This window comes from Prorops nasuta, unplaced genomic scaffold, assembly GCF_024137725.1.
Source record: "Prorops nasuta isolate Cenicafe-Biocafe unplaced genomic scaffold, Cenicafe_Pnas_1.2 PNAS00024, whole genome shotgun sequence".
NCBI classification, from domain to species: Eukaryota; Metazoa; Arthropoda; class Insecta; order Hymenoptera; family Bethylidae; genus Prorops; species Prorops nasuta.
In genome coordinates this window covers 3122210-3144160 of record NW_027116821.1, presented here as the reverse complement: position 1 = coordinate 3144160, position 21951 = coordinate 3122210, and the positions used below count along the sequence as shown (strand labels likewise).

The following is a 21951-nucleotide window of genomic DNA, read 5'->3' as shown; positions in this document are numbered from 1 at the left end:
AAAGGCTCAATTCTGGCATCAACTATCAAGCAGCTGTTGGCGCTGCGGCGGCTGCGGCAATGCGTTAGGGGGTGTATTCATATGACATCTGACACCAACAATTGTTTATGCCCATTCTACAATGATCACTGTATGTACGTAGGGGTTGTTGGGGGTGATGACGGATGCATTGAGTTGCACATTGCACATCTGGCTGGATGGTAATGTATGTACATACATTCGATCCAAATGCAATCTGAATACGGATCGTTCTAGAGATATTTGGCATTATCAACCAGTCAATTGCATCACTGCGATTAAACTGATTCTTAACCTGAATCTACTTGCTGAACGCAACGTCTTTTATGTCATATTATTATGAAGCAAAACAAATTCTGGTTTCCTGAATTTTAGACTTTTCTTTGCCAAGATGGGTGAGTAGATTAATTAATTTAAATTGTTTTTAACTAAACGAATAGATTTTGAGAGACCTTCAATTAAAGCATCTTAAACTTATTCAGTGAGATAATTTACTGTAATTAAAGCTGCAATGAAGAATTTTGGGGTTAGGAAGCAAAATTTGTCAGACCATAAACATAAATACAAGATACGCATATACCAAAACTTGCGGCAATTGCCGTTGATACTCAATATGGTGATTCATAGTTTTAGCGCGGAAAATTCAAATTTACCAATTAATATTTTGTTTAGATGCATCCACATCTGCTTCCCAGAAAAGACATAAGAAACATAAACATAAAAAACACAAGAAGAAAAAAATCTCGTATGACGAAAGCGAAACATTTCCTAACGTATGTATACAAGTAGAGAAGAAAAAGACTTTTAAAATAAAAGTGAAGAAAGAAGAAAAAAGGTGAGTTTTTAGTAATAGAGGAAAGATTTTTTAAACTTACCAAGAAGAGTTTTTAGCAATGAGAAAAGTAAAGAAAAAGTGACAAAGATGACAAACTTGAGTGCAGCTACTCCTAACACTTCAACTTCACCAAAAGTTCCTAGTAAGAAGAAAATTATGAAGAGCAATAAGGGTAGAGACAGTGGAACTAGCAGTGAAGAAGAGAGATGGCTAGATGCTATTGAATCTGGAAAATTGGAAGAGGTGAAAATAAAAAATAATGTATTTTACTTCTTTAAAAAATAATTGGAGTAATATCAATGAAAATTAAATTTTAGGTGGATGATGAGCTGAAAAAGATTAAGCCAAAGGATCCAAAATTAATGACAGCAAGGCAAAGAGCAATGTTTGAGAGGAAAACAGACACTGAGCCAAATCCAGGTGTGGAGCAATTGATGTCCTTACCAACTGGATACAAGGAAAAAGTAATGACAGCAGAAGCAATACAAAAAGCAGCACTGAAATCTTTGAAAAGAAAACAATTGGCTGATGAAAAAAGGGAAAAAGATAAAGTAATATCAAAGTTAATATTAAACTATAAAACTAGTAGATTTTAAACTGTTCATTAAAATGAATAATTTTGACTAGACTAATTGTATTTGCAGAAGAAAACTATGGAAAGGTTGTTAAAGAAACAGGAATCAAAAGCCTCAAAAGTAATAAGTAAAGGAAAATCATCTAAAAGACAAGTTCCCCTTATAACCTATCGCTTAACATTAGAAGGGTGCTCCATATCTTTACCACCAGGTGAAGCTTTTCCTTTAAGGCCAGCAAAAGAGTAAGTTCTATAACTAACTATTCATTTAATGTTTCCAATATTTAATAGTTACAGCTTTACTTGTTTACTTTTCTAATCTCTCGAATTTTCTTCTTTTTTTCTCAGATCTGCACCACCAAAAACAATTTTTTGCTCAATCAAGCAGTGCAAAAATCTAAAAAGGTACTCCTGTTCAAAAACTGGCGTCCCCCTCTGTAGTTTACAATGTTATAAGCAAAATCTAGCATTATCTTAAATTCTTTTTATGCATAATTCGAAGCCTAGTCTTAATTTAAAATAAAACTGATTTTTATTATTTTTCTACATATAAGTTTTTTTGTTGGACATTTTATTAAAGAAAAAAAAAATGATTTTTCGACTGTACAATATATATATTTCATAATAGTTCGAGACCAACAATAGACTAAAGTTGTATCTAGGTATGTAAATTGATCCTCAGGCTTCTAAGCTTACGAACAACGCTAAAGAATTGAGTAGTTAAAAGTTTTATCATATAATTTGATTATCTTTTAGATCAAATTAAAATATTATGTGATGAGGGAAATCTACAACAAAATTATACAAATTAATAGTTTATCGTAAAAATGAGGCCAACAAGTAGCTGATCTTGAAAGATAAAAGTCTATGTAAAAATTAATGAAACAATTTTTTGTTGCTTGAAAAGAAACGTTTTAAAAAAATGATTCGTCGAGTGTTTGAGACACGACACTCTCGGTATTTAACTGAAATATTCGTTGAAAAGCACGTATTAAATTTTATCTTCATATGGCCTGTATCTTCTAACTCCTTCATCCGTACTTGACCAAGTAGACAGTTTTTTCTCGATTATATTTTTGCTTTAAAAAGGCATTTTATGAATTATAAACAATGAAACTATACTACTATGTATCGAAAAAATTATCATCATTTAGAATCCGTGAGATCCTTTTTTTTAATTTTTAACAGAAAATTTAATATGGTAATATTAACCTGGAACAATATGTTGAACGTTTAACGTCTAAGTAGATAGTAATTATCAGGAACAATTTAACTTAGTTAAAGAATTGAAATTAAATGATCGATTTTAAGGGCGCGTTCCACTGAAGGTCCGAAATGCTTACAATATATAAAATACGGGAGTTTTTACAAGGGCTAGTTTTTTATTTGTTGATAAAAATTATAAACTGGAATAAATGCAATTGAATTTTCCAGTTTACCAAAGCGAAAAATTTACCATGACGTTTACCAACGGGTAGAAAAACTGTCCGTAAGAACGATAACGCTCGCAAAATAGAATACGTATCACATGAATTGTTATATTATGGGAGTGTTTGGGCCGTAGAACGGACCCTAAGTGAGTTTGTAAAATTAGAACTAGAGTTCCTTTGGAAAAATGGAGGTACGAAGATTCAACATCCGTTTATATAACATATATGTAAATGTTATAATATTATAGGATTGCCCTATATCTGAAATATATCAGATTTATTGAATTTAGCTGATACATGAAGGCATTACCAATATGTAACATGCATAGATCTAAGTAATGTCATGTAGACGTGTATAAATATAATGGTACTATCATGGTTTGCATTACACAGTCAATGGAACAAAATAAAGAATCACAATAGAAGAGAGTTTTCAGGCTAAAGTTATAATATTGAGAAGCAAAACATAGTTTGATTAGATAAAATGGAGCCAAGCTCGTCAACGGATAAAAACATGACGTATTTGCAACAAGGAGAAGTAGGCAGTAACGAGGTAATTTAATAAATAATCAAAATTTGTCTTAAGTTGGGTATCATAATTTGAGGTTATGTAAACTAGCTTGTATTGGTTTGGTTCTGCTAATAGAAAATTAACCACTGAAGTGCCTCATTCAATAAGCTGTTATCTCGGATCTGTTTCTAATCTCTTGAGCAAAATCAATGTACAAGTCAGCTTACAAAAAAAGACAAACGGTTATTAGTACTTGTTACTCGTAAAAACAGGGCCGAGTTGTACGGTGTGGGAATCGGATCATTCTTATCTTCCTATAGTTGCTATCAATGCTATCATTGCTATTCGCTGTCCATATGCATTAAATATGCAAGCAAGTGCAAATCCAATTATAAACACAATGTAATAAATTATTTTTCGTGTATCTAATATAGAACAAACCTTTAAATTCGTATTTCACCGTCATATTGTTAGCTTCTTGATATGAAAACTTCAAATTAACGTATGCCAGCATTGCCAGCAACGAAAAATGATATCACTGTAAACTAAGCATTGTTTTAAAATTCGAATCTAGTATTATCTGGAAAAATATAGAGCATCGCAGAGTATAACTAACGCTATCGATAGTGCAGTTCGCGTGGAAAACACTCAATCACAACATTTTTGGATTTAAAATTTTAAGTATTTCAAAAACTACATACGCGTAGTTCTTTAATATTATTGACTGATTCGGTTTCAGCATGAAAACTTATATAAGCAACTACATTGTCAACATTTCAGCACCAAATTTAGTGTAAACTTGTCTTATCATTCCATGTTTATTCTACACTATTTTTAACACGTTGACTACCATGGGGGTCATCATTGACCGGCAGATCCATATGGATTATGTTGTAAGAAACTTAACACCGCAACTAAAGTGTTAATATTCTTCATATTTACCGAGTTACACAACATTCTCTGTACGTAGGCAGTCAACCGAACGAAATTGCGCCTAAATTGATTTAATTTAAGTTTACAAACATTTAGTAATATAAAAAAGTTATTAAACTTTGTTAATTATTTTTTATTGTAATTTCTAAAAAAAAATGTATAAATCTTTTTAATATTTAACAAATTACACAACTATTTATGTAGACCCTTGGCGTGAAGATATTACTCTTTCTCTTGAAAAATATTAACCTTTAGACCCTGCTGGAGACTCTCCTACGAGAGATTAGTCGCGTGATCAAAATTTTACTAAATTCAAATCAAATAAATAGTATGAAGTTTAAAAAAATTTTTAAGCACATTGTTGATAAAATCCTAGTGGTCTAAAGGTTAACAACAGTAATCCTTTCGAGATCAATGATTTTAATAAACCTAAATGCAAAGTCTAGTATCACTGATGGATAATGGACCACAAAGGATTAACAAATTATGTAAGATCTTTTTCTTTCTTTAATCGGCTCTTTTATCTAGAGCTTGTGGGGCTTAACTATCAATTCTGAGATACCTTACACACCAGGTGATTGGTTTGAATCAATTCACTGGAATATCTCGATATTTAATAATCGGATAAAAAAAACATTGGAATAAAAGTAGTACAATTCAGAGAACGTAATATGACATAATTAATTTGACCTTGAAAGGTCATTTGAAAACTACACGAAGAACAATTTAAGTTCTTTAAATAAAATATAATTTGTATTGTATATTATTGTAGCAGACCTGAAAAGTTATCTAAAAATCTATTTTCAATTTTTTCTTTCGTTCAGTCATTTATGAGATATCTCAAATTTTTAAAGTTTTGTATATGTTTGAGCAAATCACACCTCTTTGTATGCATAGCAGTCACCAACTCTACTTCAGCTAAACCCACACCTATTTAAAATTTTAAATCGAATATTCAACGTAAAAATAATTTTATGAAAATTCATAATATTCCTATAGAGAATGTATTAATTAGTATTTAAATTAATTCAAGACTTCCATTAATTATTACAACCTCATCGCGATTTTTATCGAACAATAAAAAAAAAATTAAGCTTGCAAAATTAATTTCGATTCAAGATTAAGCATTCGATTAAAAGGACAATAGAATCCCGAAGAGCAAAATGAAATAATTAATTCAATAATTAAACTGTTAAAGAAAATCAAAGTAATATAATAATCATATTTCCTACAGACATTATCAAAGCTAGAAAATAAAGAACAGGAAGGTAGGAGAAATAATAAAAATAATTGAAATGAAATTTATTTCTGGTGGAAATTAATTAGTTGGAAAGAATACTATTGGAACTTGTGGGGAATGTTTGGAATGCGGGAGAAAAAGTTGGTGTAGCACAGAGTGAGTTTGCTCGAGATCTGATAAGGAGAGGAATTTTATTTCAGTGTTCGATGTAGCGATTACACGGAACTTCCCGACGAAACTGCTAAGTTACCTACGAAATATCAAACATTGAACACTGCAGGTCAGTGCTAAGTAAGTGATGAACGTACTCGTTCCTCTGAAATAGCTCGACTCTTCATCATATTGCGACATTTTACTTAAAGGTTCGTCTTCTCATCAGAATATTCTCATTTTCCTAGTAACTTCAATCATCATTCGAGTAGTCATCCTAAGTCATCGAGTAAACGATCTTCTTTATCTTTCTTAATCTAGAAATCATCATATTGTGAAATTTAAAAAAAGATAGGGAAACGTACTTGAAGAAAGTTCGTCTTTTCATCAAAATAATCTCATTTCCCTAGTAACCTCAATAATCATTCGTGCAATCATCCTAAGTCATCGAGTAAACGATCTTCTTTCTCTTTCTTAATCTAGAAATCATCATATTGTGAAATTTAAAAAAAAGATAGGGAAACGTACTTGAAGAAAGTTCGTCTTTTCATCAAAATAATCTCATTTCCCTAGTAACCTCGATAATCAGTCGTGCAATCATCCTAAGTCATCGAGCAAACAATCTTCCTTTTCTTTTTTAATCCAAAAATCAACATATTGTGACATTTAAAAAAAAAACAGTGAAACGTATACTTGAAGAAAGCTCGTCTTCTCATCAAAATAATCTCATTTCCCTAGTAACCTCGATAATCATTCATGCAACCATCCTAAGTCATCGAGTAACGCGAATCCTCTCTTTCCTCTTTAATCCACAAATCATTTCTCGAGATCTGATAAGGAGAGGAATTTCAGTGAGCTCGATGTAGAGCGATTACGCGGAACTTCCCGACAAAACTGTTAAGTTACCTGCAAAATATCAAACACCGAGCATTGCAGGTCAGTGTTAAATAAGTGATGGACGTATTCGTTCCTCTGGAATAGCTCGTCACTTCAGCATATTGTGACATTTCAAAGAATACAGCGGAGCGTACTTGAAGAAGGTTCGTCTTCTAATAAAAATATTCTCATCTCTCTATTATCATCAATAGTCATTCGACCAATCATTCCAAATCATTGATCAAATGATCTTCTCCCTTTTTTTGATCCACGAATCATTTAAAAAAATTTCAACAACTGAGAACAATTTTTTCTTCGGTGTAAAAATTCAAAAATTTGAGAAGAATATTTAAAAAATTGTGATGAGACTAAAAAATCATTAAAAATTGAAATTTATCAATTATAGTTGCGATGACACTTGGTACGAGCATTGCAGATTAGTGCTAAATAAATGACGAACGCATTTGTTCCTCTAAAATAGCTTTGCTCCTCGTTCCAAACTGGTTATTTGAAAAGAAACAATAAAACGTACTCGAAACAAGTTCGTCCTCTAATAAAAAAATTCTCACACCCCTATAAATCTCAATAATCATTGGACCAATCACCAAAATCATCGAGTAATCAATCCTCTTTCTCCTCTTTGATCCAAAAATCATTCAAAAACTCTAACAATTACAAAAAATTCCAAAATCCAACAAAAATCTAAAAAATTGCCAGAAGACTAAAAAAAATTATCAAAATTGAAATCCACGAATCTCGCTCCTCGATTCTCTTCGTACAATGTCACCACCAGGTGTTCCGAGTCCACGAACGATATACACTTTACATCAACAACACAGTGCGCGACTCTGACCTAGAATTCTCGGACGTGTAAACAATCCGTGTGTTTGTGTTTCCGCAGATTCGCACGGGAAACAATTGCATCATCCACAACAGCAAATTCCATTTGGGTTGCGTAACAATTCGGTAACATTTGATAGTGTTTGGAAGATTGTAGTGCAGAGTCGAATACTAAGGCCGCTACAATAAAGTCTGGTTTCCCCTTCCGCCGCGCGGCTTTATCTCGGACAATGTCAATATTTTTCTCGAGTGGTGCGCGCTCCCGTCCCATTTGGTCGACGGACTGGAAAATCGGACGGGCTCGAATAAATCTTTTCTCGAGAGCAAAGAGAAAAAAATTCTACGGGTCTTTGTCGGAGTCGATAAGAATTTTTGCGACTTCTCGATTGTGTCCGTCGAGCGGAGAGCGAGGAAACAACTTCCGTAATCTTTTAAAAGTGCAACGATAATACTCCGGAGCGATTAAACGATAAACGCTTCCACGTGGAATAATTCTGCTCGATCGCTAAATTGTCACATCTTTTTTTTTTCGCGGAAAGGAAAAATCGCCACTCGACGCGGCAACCTCGGACGAATTTTTTGGTCGTGGAAACAAAGAAACGTCATTCTTATTCGCAATTGCGCAAGCGGCGTTTTTTTACCTGTGTTGTGAAATGATTGTCGGCATATCACTGCGCTAATCAGGGAGATTAGTGAGAGTGTTGCGCGCAATCTCCAATCTAATCAACGTTGAATAGCGTTTAAAGTACGAACGGCACTTTTTATTTATCGTCTTTCTATATTCTTTAAATGAATTATTGTGTATTGAGAAAACAACTATGAACGTAGGAATTCAACGAATTGAACTAATTTTCGTATTGGAGAAATTAAAAAAAAATATTATTATATATATCGTCTTTCTATATTCTTTAAATGAATTATTGTATATTGAGAAAACAACTTTGAACGTGGGAATTGAATGAATTGAATTATTTTGGTATTGGAGGAATAAACAAAATATTATTACGGGAATTATATTCGTATCGTCTTTCTAGATTCTTTAAATGAATGATCATTTATCGAGAAAACAACTTTGAACGTGAGAATTGAACTAATTGGTACTGGAGAAATGAAAAAAAAGTTATTATAGGAATTATTCATTCAGCGTTCAACATTCAAAGTTAAAATAAGTGATTATATTTAAAATACGATCGATAAATTGTTTTATCGCATTTCTCTGTGGTCTCTAACTTCCGTACAATGTAAAAACACTAGTATTAGCAAGGAAAATGAATTTGAAATTAGAATTAACATTTATTCTAATTTTAATAATGTATTTCCTTGCATCTTTAAGATCTAGAATATACAGGATACACTTTTTACCAGCAATTTAATAAATATTAGCTATAATTTAAATTTAAATTTTCACAACTAATACCTGTTTGCTACGGATACAACATTTTTCCATTATACGATACGTAACTGATACATGAAATTAAAATAACGGCTGAAATAGAATAATAAAGATGAAATGCAGAAAAAGATTTCTAATAATATTAATATTATATCTAATAATACAAAAAATTGTTAACGTTGAAAATGTGAACCATGCTCTTTATATATCGTAATTTTTTATACTTTTTAACACGGATCGAGAACGTTACAAATTATTAATAAATTTTATATTTTAAGCTTTGTTTATTTATACGTCGAAAAGTCACAAAAAGCAAAAGCATATTGCAACATTTTTCCAAAATATTTTAAATTAAACTACACTACTCCTTTTTTAGTTATAATTAAACTTTATAATTATTTTATTTATAGAAAACACTTGAATAATGTTAAAATCATTCAAAAATCAAACGTTAGAATGTATGTTGAATTAAACATTGTTTAAACTTTATGCGTTTGAATGTCACAAAAGATAGAAGGTTTATATAACCTATTTTTTTAACATTGTTTTCAATATTATTTACAACGATATTTAGACGTTCAATACTATATTTCATTAGCTTTCAAAATATTGAAATCAAGTATTTTCTCGAAGAAAGCCAGATTTATAATCTTAATAGTGTAGGAGAAAGTAACACGAATTATAAACAAATCTCTTCTTATCTAAATAGGATTTAGACCTTGAATGCTATAATCTTGAAATATTTCTAGTACTTATAGATATACAGTGGTAACAGAAAATACTCTCTTCATTCTGTTAAATTTTGAAAATTTAAAACGTGGCCTTGAATTGGACCAAAGGGTGAAACAAAATAGTAGAAAGATAGTATCTTTTGCCTAATTAAAAATCATTTTGAAAAATTTCAATATTAATCCGATCAAAAGTTATATTAACGAGAGATACCGATAATTTTGCATCGTACTGTATGACACGATAATCTTAATATTATTTGATTAAGATTTATCCAATACTGATAACATATTTAACATATGTTTCTGAGAGTAAAATTGCCTCCGTTTATATGTTATTTAAAAAAATTACAGCTAGTTGCTTGATTTGGATATTTTGTGTTATTAAAGCTCTTTTAAATTTTATGAAGATGTCATAAAATTTTGTGAGTTTGCATCCTATTTTAAATTAATATAATTAAAATATTTTTGTAGGGATATAATAATATACAATACAAAATTTATGTTTTCCTCCTATTATTAATATTTATCCTTACATAACTATATGCTTAGGGCATACGTATTGTTATGTAACTTGATAAATATCAATAACATGACAAAAAATCATAACAACTTTTATTATCTTTTATCATATCCATAATAATTATTCTACGCTATTTTCAATATTGTTCATATTTAATGAGTTACATAATAATGTTTGTAGGCTATTGACCTCACGAATTTATACCTAGACGAATTTTTAAGTAACTTAAAAAATAGTAGCAATATTAAAAAGCTATTAAAATTTGTTTCATCGCCATTATCGAATCTGCAAAAAACTTTTATAAAATTTATTCATATTAATTATTAATACTTACCAAATTGCATAAAAATTTATACAGACTCTTCGCCTAAATATGTGGTTGTGTAACTCGGATAATATTAACAATGTTCAAAAATTTACTTCTTAGAATGGGCCCTTCTATTAAAAATTTCCAATTTGGCACGATTTTTTCGACCACCCTGTATGTAGGATGTGACGCATAGTGGGTGTCACTGTTTTATAAGTCTTTTCCCTGGTCTATACAAATAAAGCTTCAGAAAAAATATTTATACCTTTAAAGGGTTAAGAACCTGGTAATATTGGTTTGGTTTTCTAAGCTCATTTGGAGGTCTTATAAAGGTTCAAGTAATTAATTTAGGTGAAATACCTTACATATTATTCCGAATTATTATAATTGACCTAAATAGATTTCTAAAAATTTATATAAATTACTAATTTATTCAATCGCTTCTGACGTATATTTCAATTTGAAAGTATAAGTAGATGAGTAACTATACATGCATCTGGATGCATATAGCGGTTATACACGTAACTCCAGTCAAACGCGCAACCACGTGCAATTTCAAATCAGTATATCTCGTAAATAACAGAATGAAATGAAAAGATAAAAAAAAGATTTTTAGAAAACTGTATAGATAAGCTATAATAACATGTAATAAAAAATAGGTAGTTCTATTTAAATAAAATTAAAGTCACATGAGTTACCAAGGGTTTAATGTGAATTATATTTTTCCATAGTCTGATATTTTTTATAAAACTAATTTACCGAAGCGTTGAAACAATTGTTTTCGCTTAAAATCGTATAATGCAACTCAAATAGAATGCGTCATATCCATAACTTTTCTAAAAGGTTTCTGAAAGACCCTGTAATGTGTTAAATTGATTTCTAAAACATTTTAGAAACATGAGACCTGACATAATAAAATATATCACGTTATTTTCAGGTTACTGAACGTACACCACTGTTGCGGTCAACCATGGACAGCGGTGAGCAAACAAAAATTGGGAGTATTGGGACTTCCCAGCAGACTCTAGTATCGACAGGATCGACAACTGTAGCTAGAGGAAATCGGGTACCGCAGTATGTTGCAAGTTTGGCTTCGACTTTGGGAGCTCTAGCGGCAGGAATGGTACTAGCATGGACGTCTCCGGCCGGAAAAGAAGGCATCAAGTTAGCAGCCAACTACGGGATCCCCATTACGAAGCAGCAATTTTCCCTCATTGGTTCTTTGACGACTCTCGGGGCAGCTGCGGTTTGCATGCCAATTGGAGTTCTTGCTGACCTCATAGGTCGAAAAACTGCAATGCTGATTCTAGTTGTTCCGTTCACGATTGGATGGCTTCTGATAATCTTCGCCAACTCGATCGGAATGTTTTACGCTGGAAGATTTATAACTGGTCTAAGTGGTGGTGCCTTTTGCGTTACTGCACCGATGTACACGGCGGAAATTGTGGAAAGCGAGATTCGTGGAAGCTTAGGATCGTATTTTCAACTTTTGTTAACAACAGGGATCCTCCTTACCTACATTATAGGTTATGTGCTGAACAACATGCATACTCTGTCGATAATCTCTGCTATCTTTCCCCTTGTGTTCTTTGTGGCATTCTTCTTCATGCCGGAGAGTCCTGTTTATTATTTAAAGAAGAATCGAGAGAACGAAGCTCGCGACAGTTTGCTGAAATTGCGCGGAGACCAGTACGATGTGGATACTGAAATTAGAAACTTGCAAGCTTCTCTCAATGAATCGAGGGGTGCCGCATTTTCCACAGCTATTCTTTCGAAACCCGCCATAAAAGGTTTAATAATAGCATTTGGTTTAATGGTGTTCCAGCAGCTCAGCGGTGTGAATGCAATAATTTTTTATCTGGGGAAAATAGCTAGCAGTGTTTACGAAAATGATGAGTCGAGTCAGGGTATGTTTATCGTTGTTGTTGGAGTTATTCAAGTCGTGGCTGTGCTTATCAGCACCTTGATAGTAGACAGACTGGGTAGACGAATGTTATTGTTAACATCCTCTTCAGCCATGTGTGCTGCCATGTTGATTCTTGGAGTTTGTTTCTATTTGAAGGAACACCAGTTGGCTTCCCAAGACGTTACAGGCACATTATCCCTTATCATGATATGCACTTTCATCGTTTTATTCTCTTTCGGATTCGGCCCAATACCGTGGATGATGATGGGCGAAATTTTTGCACCGGAAATCAAAGGAGTTGCCGCCAGCAGCGCCTGCTGCTTCAATTGGATGGTGGCCTTTATTGTAACTTACTTCTTTGACGATATCACCGGTACAGTAAAAGACAGCGGAGCTTTCTGGATCTTTTCCGGTGTCTGCGGTATCGGAGTTGTTTTCGTCTTCTTCGTCGTTCCAGAGACCAAGGATAAATCGTTGGACGACATTCAAAGGGAGCTTGCGCGATAGTGGTGCTAATTAGAGTCCTTTGTTTCCTTTTCTACTCTCAATTAATTATTATTGTCTTTATTGTCAATTGTAATTGTGACCTTTTGGTTTTTCAACAGATGGACAATTATATTGTACAGAATGTATGTCTTTGGGTAATCCAGTTACTCGAGAAATTGTTAAAAGCTCGTCTGGTCGTGCAAGACTGATCAATTAACTCGTACACATTACGTCCGTTTAACTCATGCCAAATAAGTAAATTCATATAGAATGAATGATTTTAAACTTAAGGTCTCGTTCCACTTTACATATCTGAAGAAATAGTTATTTTGCAAAATTCTTCATACTACCTTTATAATACATATTGATTTGATCCTTTAAAGGCTAGGTATATAGAAACTTTCTTAGAATATATGAAAACAAATTTTCATTCGCGTTACATAATAGACTTATTAAAAATGGCAGCACCGGATATCCCACCTAAAGAAGAAACCGACGGCAGCTGTGTAGTTGCGCGTTTTCAGTGATGAATTATATGAAATACAAAATCCAGAGATATTTAGCTGGTAATGTTTAATCTAATAACAACTTAATTATAAGAATTTGATAATAAAAAAATAAGATAAGAGATTAATTCTTAAATTCATTTTTTCTAGATGAATTTATGAGTTGTTTGGCATGAAGCTAATCAGACACCTTAATTATGTTACATGTATAAAGGGCAATCCAAGCCAAATCGGGCATCAATGAACTTTTGCATTTTTAATTTTTGCAAAAATTTTTCTGTTGAGTATCTACTAAAATAATCAAGTTTTTAATTGTACTTCACTGAAGTTACAATATAAAAGCCGTCATTTGTCGAAAATGACAGCTGAATATGCAGATTGTATATAAGAAATTTTTGTTACCTTTACAAACATAGATTTTTAATTTCTTTTGTTATATATGTTATTGTTTGTTTTTATATGTATATATTCTATTCCCCTCTAGTTTACAGATAACCAATTATTAGGAAGTAAATGGATAATCCAAACTATAGTGTGTAATAATATCCCACATGTATATTTGATTATATACTATACTGTGATATTTCCTTACTAAGAATATAATGAAGAATATAACAATTTTATTATTTCTGTTATTGTAAAATTACACATTTTTATACTACTTTTAATATTATACACATGTAATAATGCACTGTTAATATATAGAAATTACTTTTAAAATGTTAATCTTACACTATATCGTTTTGTAATATTTGTAATAACAATTTCAGGATATTATTTTTTTAATATCAGTAAAATTACATTTTGTTCTTGTAATAGTACATTTACTTATACAACTTTCAATTAAAGAGAATGTAATTATACTTATCAATATGTATTTTTTTACGTATAGTTTAAATTTAACCAATTTTATAATGTAAGTTTTTATTTAATTATAGGAAATTTACAGTGACAAATAAAATAATATTTATCATAATGGAGTCCAGCCACCCGCACTTTACCGCCTTCACGTCCCTTATAGATCCTAAACAGCCGAAAAAGCTGACCATCCAAATATTCTCGCCAGTAGCGATCGGAATCCGGGGTTAGAATTGAATCAGATTTAATTCTGTTGCAGCGCAAGTTTTTATACTTGCGCTTTGTGTATTAGTTATAATGGAGTAGTTGGAACGAACGTAGTTCTTAAATTGGTAAAATGATTTGCCAAACCACATTTTATTTTACAAAATACGAAATAGTTAACGTTTAAAACCGTTTAAAGGTGCATTTAAGATTTCTGAGAACTACGTAAGTCAATTGCGCAAAATTCACATAATATAATAATTAAAATACCATTATTGTGAATGTGAAATTTCGATTGAAATATTATTAAAAACCATATTATAAATGTAATAAATGCTTGTAAACCGTTTTTATTGTGACTTAAAAATATTTTTATTCCGCATGCTCATTTGATTTCGGAGTCGTCACACAGCTACCTTAAAGCCACTTAAAGCCGGTATCTTTACTACGTGTAGTTGCGTGTAGTGTATAGATAGGTGGTTGCTGGATAGACCGACTAAAACGTGGGTCGAATGTGTAAAAATGAAATTTTTTAGTATTCTGTTCTTTTTATATCTTGCCTTCTCAGCTACAAATGCTGGGAGCTCTATCTTAGTTTTGTTGGATAATCTTGCAATAAAAGAAACTCATTCAATATTTTTTAAAACTCTACAAGGTGCAATACATATTTCTTTTGACTTCATTAATTATATCGATTCATACAAGTAATTGTTCTTTTACTTTTGTATTGTTATAGACAGAGGATATGTATTAACTTTCAAGCTTGCCGATGATGCGAATTTACTCCTTTCCAAATATGGGGAGTTTGTCTATCAGCATTTAATAATCTTTGCTCCAACAGTAGAAGAGCTTGGTGGAGCGTTAAGTGTAGAAGCAATTACAGATTTCATTGATGGTGGAGGAAATGTTTTAATTGCTGGCTCGTCTCAATCAGGAGAAGTATTGCATGAATTAGCATCAGAATGTGGTTTTGAAGTTGACGAAGAAGGAGCTGCTGTAATAGACCATATGAATTTTGATATCTCAGACCAAGGACAGCATACATTAATAGTAGCAGATCCAGCAAATCTAATAGATGCACCCATTATTGTTGGTGACAAAAATATTTCTCCTTTATTATACAAAGGAACAGGACTAATTGCCGATGCAGAAAACCCTTTGGTTTTACGGTTACTCACAGCATCTAGATCTGCTTATTCTTATGTACCAGATCAATTAGTGAAAGAATATCCACATGCTGTTGGCAAAAATACATTATTGATTGCTGGTCTCCAAGCAAGAAATAATGCTAGAGTATTATTTTCTGGCTCTTTATTCTTCTTCAGTGATGAAGCTTTCACTAGTCCTGTGCAGAAAGCTCAAGGTAAAGAATTTTAGCCTTTTAATTTAAAACGAGTAGTTTTATAGGGTTATTAATAAGTTCTTCAATGTTCAGGAGGTAAAAGGTATGAAAAATCTGGGAACCAAAATGTTGCTTTAGCTATGGCTCAATGGGTTTTCAAAGAAAGTGGAGTTTTACAAGTGTCTTCAGTTACACACCATAAAGTGGGCGAGAAGCAACCACCAGCAGCATATACTATAATGGATGATGTTATATATTCTGTCAAAATAGAAAAATTGTCAGGGGATAGATGGCTGCCTTATGAAACTAATGATCTCCAGCTAGAATTTGTAAGAATTGATCCATTTGTTCGTATGACCATGAAGCATATAGGAAATGGTCATTATGAAGCAAGATTTAAAATTCCCGATGTATATGGTGTTTATCAATTTAAAATTGATTATATGAGAATTGGCTTGACACATCTATATAGTACAACTCAAGTATCTGTTCGCCCTTTGCAACACACTCAATATGAACGTTTCATTCCAAGTGCATATCCATATTATGTTAGTGCTTTCTCTATGATGGGTGGTGTGTTCCTATTTTCATTGTTATTTTTACATTATAAAGAAGATACAAAGTTTAAACCTGAGTGAATTGACATCTTAATACATGAAATTCATTTGTATTATAAATAAACATTTTTTTATATAAAAATTTAATAATAATCCGTCAAACGTTTATTTTTTTTAAGGCTTTCCAGTTTTTTTTAATCTAATAATGCCTATTTAAGAAATACGATGTATTGCAAATAAAAATGTCAATATAATATATCTACGTTTACAGTTTAAAATATAAGTTTTTTGACGTTATTTTAACTGAAAATATCTGTTAAGTTAATGTATAAGCGGAAAAAGGAGAAATGGCACTAATGGCAGCGCTATTCCACGTAGCACCGAAGGTCATTGACGTTGATATAACGTGGACCGTGGACGTCGGTCACAATCGTGATGTTTTCTATCATGTTGCAAATTACATCGCAGTGATGCTTAATGTCCCTCGCATTATCGTCAGGTTGGCATCACAAAGATGTTTTATTTTATCCACTAAACTTTACTATGAAAATCTACTTAAAAATTAAAGACAATTAATTATATTTGCAATCATTTTTTTACTAATACAGGCAATCGCAATTTTTGTATACCCCCCTGCAGTAATATCCCTTATTATTTTTATCTTGACAAGACTGAATCAGTGACAATTGAACCATCTTACCTCTGCAAACTAATCAAATAAACTTTCTTATGAAGCCTTTCATCAAATATTTAAATTATTCATATATAGCTTAAATAATATAGCATACAAATTTATTTTGAAGAGTCTACCTTTAAATCAAAATTTTAATTACACTCATACAGGATGTCTCGTATTAATCGCATCAACCAAATTTATGGTTAAGTATGCATTGAACACTGCATAGAAGGCAGAATATTATTTTGGAAAAAATCAAGTTGTATCTCTATATTGATTATGTCTACGGTTATTACCTGCAAGAAAGTATTTTAAAAGACGTAAAACAATTTATTCTTTAAAATTTCATCAAATCTGAGCCAGAATCCGCTACCCGTCTTTGTTCTCCTCTAAATAAAAGAAAAATATTGTAATAATTATATTAGTATAATTGAAGAAGAATAGATTTATAATTTGCGCGCGACGAACGCTCTCTTCGCTATCGCTGGTTATCGTTTTTTCCCCACCCTTCGACGAGTGTGTTATCATCATCCCGTATTCCCGTATTTATGTCACAAAAATTTCCCTATTGCTTGGTTTACTCCATTATGGAACGGTTTTACAGTACTGCTAGTTAGTTTTGGAACGCAGCCAACACATATCATTGAGCTCTTTTTATTACTCCCAATACTTTTACTAAAATTAAGTTGTACACAATTTTTTCAACTTAAATAATTCTGGAAGAATTCCTACGCGAAGCACGATAGGAAGTGGAGCCATCACACTTCTTATAATCAAGTGATTTAATCTGCTCAGATAAAATCATATGTTAAAGTACGTAAAACTGTTGAAGTGGAGAACAGATTTTTGGAATATACTGCTTTCTGTAAATTAGAAACATTTTTACTGTTTAAATTGATAAAAATCCTTGAACTCGCATTGAATTTATAAATTAAAACAAAACAAAAAATAATTGGTAACATAAATAAGATACATAAGTACCTTAACCACTTAAACAGCATTTGTTATTTGTATAGTTTTTCAAATGTTTAACTTTGTCCATCGCATAATTCACATCCATTCATCCACTATACTCGATAATTCAAAAATAAACTTTATTTCGTAAAAGTAAGAAATGGTGTCGTGTTGAATTACAAGTAGAAATCCTAATCTCTAAGTTTATAAATATATACAATACAAAATTGATAGCCCTGTAAGAAACTCGAAAAAAGAGTGTACTTAAATTAGATACATCAGGAGCAGATGAAATGATACGAGAACGAAGAATATAATGTGAAACTTCTAACGAAAAATTATTTTCTAATTAATAACAGTGAGATGACGCCCGATGGTTGTAATACTAATTCAGGGTATTTACTACAAAAAATTGTGTTAATTTAATAATTTCAAATGCTTAAAATACCAAAAAGATTGAATTGGAATTATCAAATACAATCTGCGGATTGAAGAAAGTGCGGGTTAGTGTATTGATTTGGAATATATACATCTCCGTCCAGTCTCCTTCATCAAAGTTGTTTCAGGAGAATAAGTTTTAGGTTTCTCATTAAAAAAAGCATCATCATCAAACACTCCGATTCTGTCTGACAACATTAGCGGCATTCCTTTCTCTACAAATAAATGTCACCAGTATGCAAAGCTTTACAGGATTACAGAATTTTACAGTTTTCACATTCACTCTTTGAGAGATCAATTCATGTGTTCACCAGGTTTCCCCTACAAAGACAATAATCTTTCATTCTCGAAGGTTCAAAATCTTAGAGAAACGAATCTTTAGTGGTTTCCATTCTCTCAATGCGCGAATTGTCATCACATTCAAAGATAATTATTTGATGACCGAATTTCGGATACTCGTTTTTCTGAAGACCTAACGATCTTCGAATCAGCGAAGATCTCTCGCGGAATCTGGACCTTGGAAAATTCATTAATCATTTTTCACGTTTCGAACCTTAGAAATATTTTTTAAAGACTGGGATAGTTTTCTCAGATCGCTTCGGCCCTACTACGTTTGCAGGTATTCACCGCATTGTCCACGTGACACTCGTTTGGCTCGTTTACTACTGCTGAGCTAGATCTCTTTCTCGCCGCGACGAAACTGTCAGCTGTCGTATTGTTCATAGTAGGTCCATTGTTCAAGTTTGAAAATTTTACAATCACAGCTGTCATGTTGTCGCAGCCTGTACCATCTCCGAGGGTATCCGGAGCCAAGCATTGATCGAATAGCTGAAATTTGATGTAATGACATTTATATACCTCGTTGGAAAAAATATACTAGAAATGTAGCATACTAATGACATGGTTACCTCCTCGCATATTTGTGATATATGCTCAGGATTCTTCTGAAGTCTGGATCGAACAAAGTTAATAACTCCCTGGCTAGACATAAAGTTCCAGATGCCATCGCAAGCTAGGATCATAAATTCGTCCCTTTGAGGATCGATGGTAACGTGCCTTACATCTGGCAAAGCGGTAATCATCTGAGATTGAGGTGGTAGTTTCGTGTTCTGTTTGTACGCATGATCTCCCAATGCCCTTGAAAGGTTTAGACCTCCATTGACCCTACCATCCGCGGTGACTTTACCACCGGCCTTAACAATACGACCCATCTCCGGTTCATCTTCCGGCTTGTGATCCAAACTCAGCTCCAGAGCCTGTCCATCCCTGCACAAAACGGCTCGAGAGTCTCCGGCATTTGCCACGTACAAATCTTTATTCTTTAAAATGGCAACGACAGCTGTGCAGCCACTGTCTAACCCTGGTCGCTGTTTAAAATACATTGTTTCACATTTTCGTGTACACTGAATGATAGAATTTGAAAATTTGTGGTACCTCTTCCATGCCCATCATGTCGTCACAATCATCGTCATCATCATCGTCATCATCATCATCCTCATCTTCATCGTCATCTTCATCATAGTCCTCATCCTCTTCATCAGCGCCACCATCATTTTCAGCGTCGTTTCCACCAACGTTCTCCGCTTCCTCATTGAATTCGTCAGTCTCGTCACTGAAAGATATTATTTAAAGAGCGTGAAGAATGCATGATTCTAATTTTACTACATACCTTTCTGGTTCTCCATCAAAGGATTCGTCACTTTCGTCGCTCTCGTCTTCTTCATCTTCAGATTCTTCTTCTTCCTTCATTAAGAGGCTATGATAAAGATCCATAGGTTGCACTTTTCTTCTTGTACTACTGATTCGACCCTGCTGTTCCCCAACACCGTTCTCCACAGGCGTGTAAGAACTGCTAGACACGTTGTCCGCATTACTACTACTAGCAACTGTGTTATTTTTTGGTCCATTCTGTTCTGCCTCACTGAGACATCTGTCTTCTGGATTCTCTCTATGAGGGCTCGACACAGTGTCGCTGACATCTTCTGAGCTATCTGGCATGTCAGCACACCTTGCTGGATCTGACTCTGCTGTTGAGCCAATAGGTGGTGATGCCTGAATATTGCCATTACTGGTGGTAGAGTCCAGGGCATTCTCCGCTTCATTGTTACCAGAATTCTCAGAATCATTAACATTATTGGATGATGAGCCACAAGGTTGACTGGAACTGCTCACAGCATCAGCTTCGTTAGTATTCCAGGAGGCGGATGAGGATGATGATGAACATCCAGCTCCAGAGGATGAATTTTGCGTTCTACCACGCAGAAAGGGACTGGCAGTGCACGGTCTTGGTGCTCCAGATAATTGATTCACTTTTTGGTTCTTAGCAGCCCCTTCTGCATGATACTTTGCCATTAAACATTCTAATGGCAATGTGGCTTCTGCACGCAGGTTTATTATATCTTCTTCCTCATCTACATGCAATAAATATATGAATATTTTCTTTGTATAAACCAGAAATATTAAAATAATATTAAATGTTAAGCGTGCTAATAACAATACCAAGTTTATTAATGTAATTCCAAAAACAACTGATATTGTGAATAATAGAAGAAACAAACCAGATTCTGTGGTTTCGTCAATCTTTTGAGACCCAGAGCTATCATCTTTGCCAGCCAGTTCTTTGAGAATACTAACTACCTCAGGTTTGGCAAGCGTATCATCAAATTCTAGAAAGGCATCAATCAGTGCTTGTCTAATATCGCCTTTCTTGTATGCTTCTGTGTTCTTGATAAACTCTGGCAAATTTTTGGCACTATACGCTGCCACCTCAGGACCGCCATGACCATCGTATACAGCAAACAATGAGGAATTTTCATCAAAGTTTATACAGCAATTATGTGCATCCTATAAAAATATGAATTTTCAGATACAAAGAGATTTCCTAATGGCAGAAAGTCAGTTGGTAAATAAATTTAAAGCTAGTTTTCTCAAAATAAATATCTTAAAAGGAAAATGAAAAGAAATGGCTAATCTGCGTTACTAAGAAAAAATTTTCGTATAAGAATAGAAAATTACGAGTGAGGAGAGAATTCGGTCGGGCTAGAGCTTGATAGAAAAGAAAGAATAAACGGAAACCGGCAAACGGTTTGTTGACCGGGATTGCAAAATAACGGGTAATGCTCATTGCTCACCTCCTGAGAGATTCGCCAGCCTTGCATGGAGCTGGCGCCGAATGATACGTTAGTACCAATTTCATCAGTCGACAGCTTCTTCGTGATCGGTTCGGAGAGATAAGCGCCCATTTTAACCCGCGCCAAAAGACTCTCGCCGGTTTCAACAACTTCTCGCTTGAATTTTCGCCAATTTCCTCACCGAGGAAATCTTGCTATTCGAGAGCTCCCCGCAGGCCGTTAACTAGCCCCCATGACCGGTTTGGATTTCTGTTTTCACTCTGATAACCACGCCATCTATCCCTGGAGTCATGTTCACTACCCGGCGCCATGCTGGAAGACATTTGGCGCCAAATTTTAAAACTCCTTTTAAAACAACATACTTATATCCAGGGTGCATTAGAAATTATCTTATAATTAAAATGTCCAATAATGCAATAGAAGATTAAAATTTTTCCCTTTTTCGTATAAAACTCGTACAAAAAATACACCAATTGTTACAAATTTTTAGGTTAAGTGATAGAAAGGTTATCATGCTCTCGGATAATAAACCAGA

General features: G+C 33.2%; 3 protein-coding genes across 10 annotated transcripts; 2 read left to right on the top strand and 1 right to left on the bottom strand.

Moving 5' to 3' along the window:
* The first annotated feature begins 9 nt into the window (after positions 1-9).
* On the top strand, positions 10-14119 carry nebu (nebulosa). 7 transcript variants are annotated; one of them, XM_066740703.1, is made up of 7 exons: positions 10-413; positions 691-853; positions 910-1096; positions 1171-1404; positions 1498-1670; positions 1776-3410; positions 4108-4483. In XM_066740703.1, the coding sequence occupies exons 1-6, from the start codon at positions 410-412 to the stop codon at positions 1903-1905; spliced, it is 891 nt and encodes a 296-aa protein (XP_066596800.1). In that variant the 5' UTR covers positions 10-409; the 3' UTR covers positions 1906-3410; positions 4108-4483. The 7 variants fall into 7 exon arrangements, with proteins under 7 accessions (XP_066596800.1, XP_066596801.1, XP_066596795.1 ...); XM_066740704.1 differs by having other exon boundaries at positions 4244-4482; XM_066740698.1 differs by lacking the exons at positions 10-413; positions 691-853; positions 910-1096; ... (1 more) ...; positions 1498-1670; positions 4108-4483 and adding an exon at positions 11296-14119 and having other exon boundaries at positions 1925-3048; positions 3106-3410.
* A 621-nt stretch (positions 14120-14740) lies between these two features.
* Ost48 (dolichyl-diphosphooligosaccharide--protein glycosyltransferase non-catalytic subunit Ost48) lies at positions 14741-16385 on the top strand. Its single transcript, XM_066740705.1, has 3 exons — positions 14741-14973; positions 15055-15681; positions 15754-16385. Exons 1-3 carry the CDS (start codon positions 14841-14843, stop codon positions 16296-16298), a joined length of 1305 nt encoding a protein of 434 aa, XP_066596802.1. The 5' UTR covers positions 14741-14840; the 3' UTR covers positions 16299-16385.
* Positions 16386-16540: 155 nt separating this feature from the next.
* On the bottom strand, positions 16541-21673 carry LOC136781723 (protein phosphatase 1G-like). 2 transcript variants are annotated; one of them, XR_010823971.1, is made up of 7 exons: positions 21417-21673; positions 20844-21129; positions 19955-20696; positions 19720-19897; positions 19194-19652; positions 16918-19113; positions 16541-16771 (listed from the first exon to the last, which is right to left on the bottom strand). XR_010823971.1 is itself a non-coding variant. In XM_066740695.1 (6 exons), the coding sequence occupies exons 1-6, from the start codon at positions 21525-21527 to the stop codon at positions 18874-18876; spliced, it is 2016 nt and encodes a 671-aa protein (XP_066596792.1). In that variant the 5' UTR covers positions 21528-21673; the 3' UTR covers positions 16541-18873. The 2 variants fall into 2 exon arrangements, 1 of the variants encoding a protein (XP_066596792.1); XM_066740695.1 differs by having other exon boundaries at positions 16541-19113.
* Between the last annotated feature and the right edge of the window lie 278 nt (positions 21674-21951).

Excerpts from the sequence above, each read along its gene's own strand:
- nebu (XM_066740698.1), top strand. The coding sequence starts at position 3,342 with ATGGAGCCAAGCTCGTCAACGGATAAAAACATGACGTATTTGCAACAA. Across the intron at positions 3,411-11,295 it reads GAGAAGTAGGCAGTAACGAG|GTTACTGAACGTACACCACT; the intron begins GTAATTTAATAA and ends CGTTATTTTCAG.
- Ost48 (XM_066740705.1), top strand. The coding sequence starts at position 14,841 with ATGAAATTTTTTAGTATTCTGTTCTTTTTATATCTTGCCTTCTCAGCT. Across the intron at positions 14,974-15,054 it reads ATTTTTTAAAACTCTACAAG|ACAGAGGATATGTATTAACT; the intron begins GTGCAATACATA and ends GTATTGTTATAG. Across the intron at positions 15,682-15,753 it reads TCCTGTGCAGAAAGCTCAAG|GAGGTAAAAGGTATGAAAAA; the intron begins GTAAAGAATTTT and ends TTCAATGTTCAG.
- LOC136781723 (XM_066740695.1), bottom strand. The coding sequence starts at position 21,527 with ATGGGCGCTTATCTCTCCGAACCGATCACGAAGAAGCTGTCGACTGAT. Across the intron at positions 19,653-19,719 it reads ACATGATGGGCATGGAAGAG|CGACCAGGGTTAGACAGTGG; the intron begins GTACCACAAATT and ends TATTTTAAACAG. Across the intron at positions 19,114-19,193 it reads TATCACAAATATGCGAGGAG|CTATTCGATCAATGCTTGGC; the intron begins GTAACCATGTCA and ends ATCAAATTTCAG.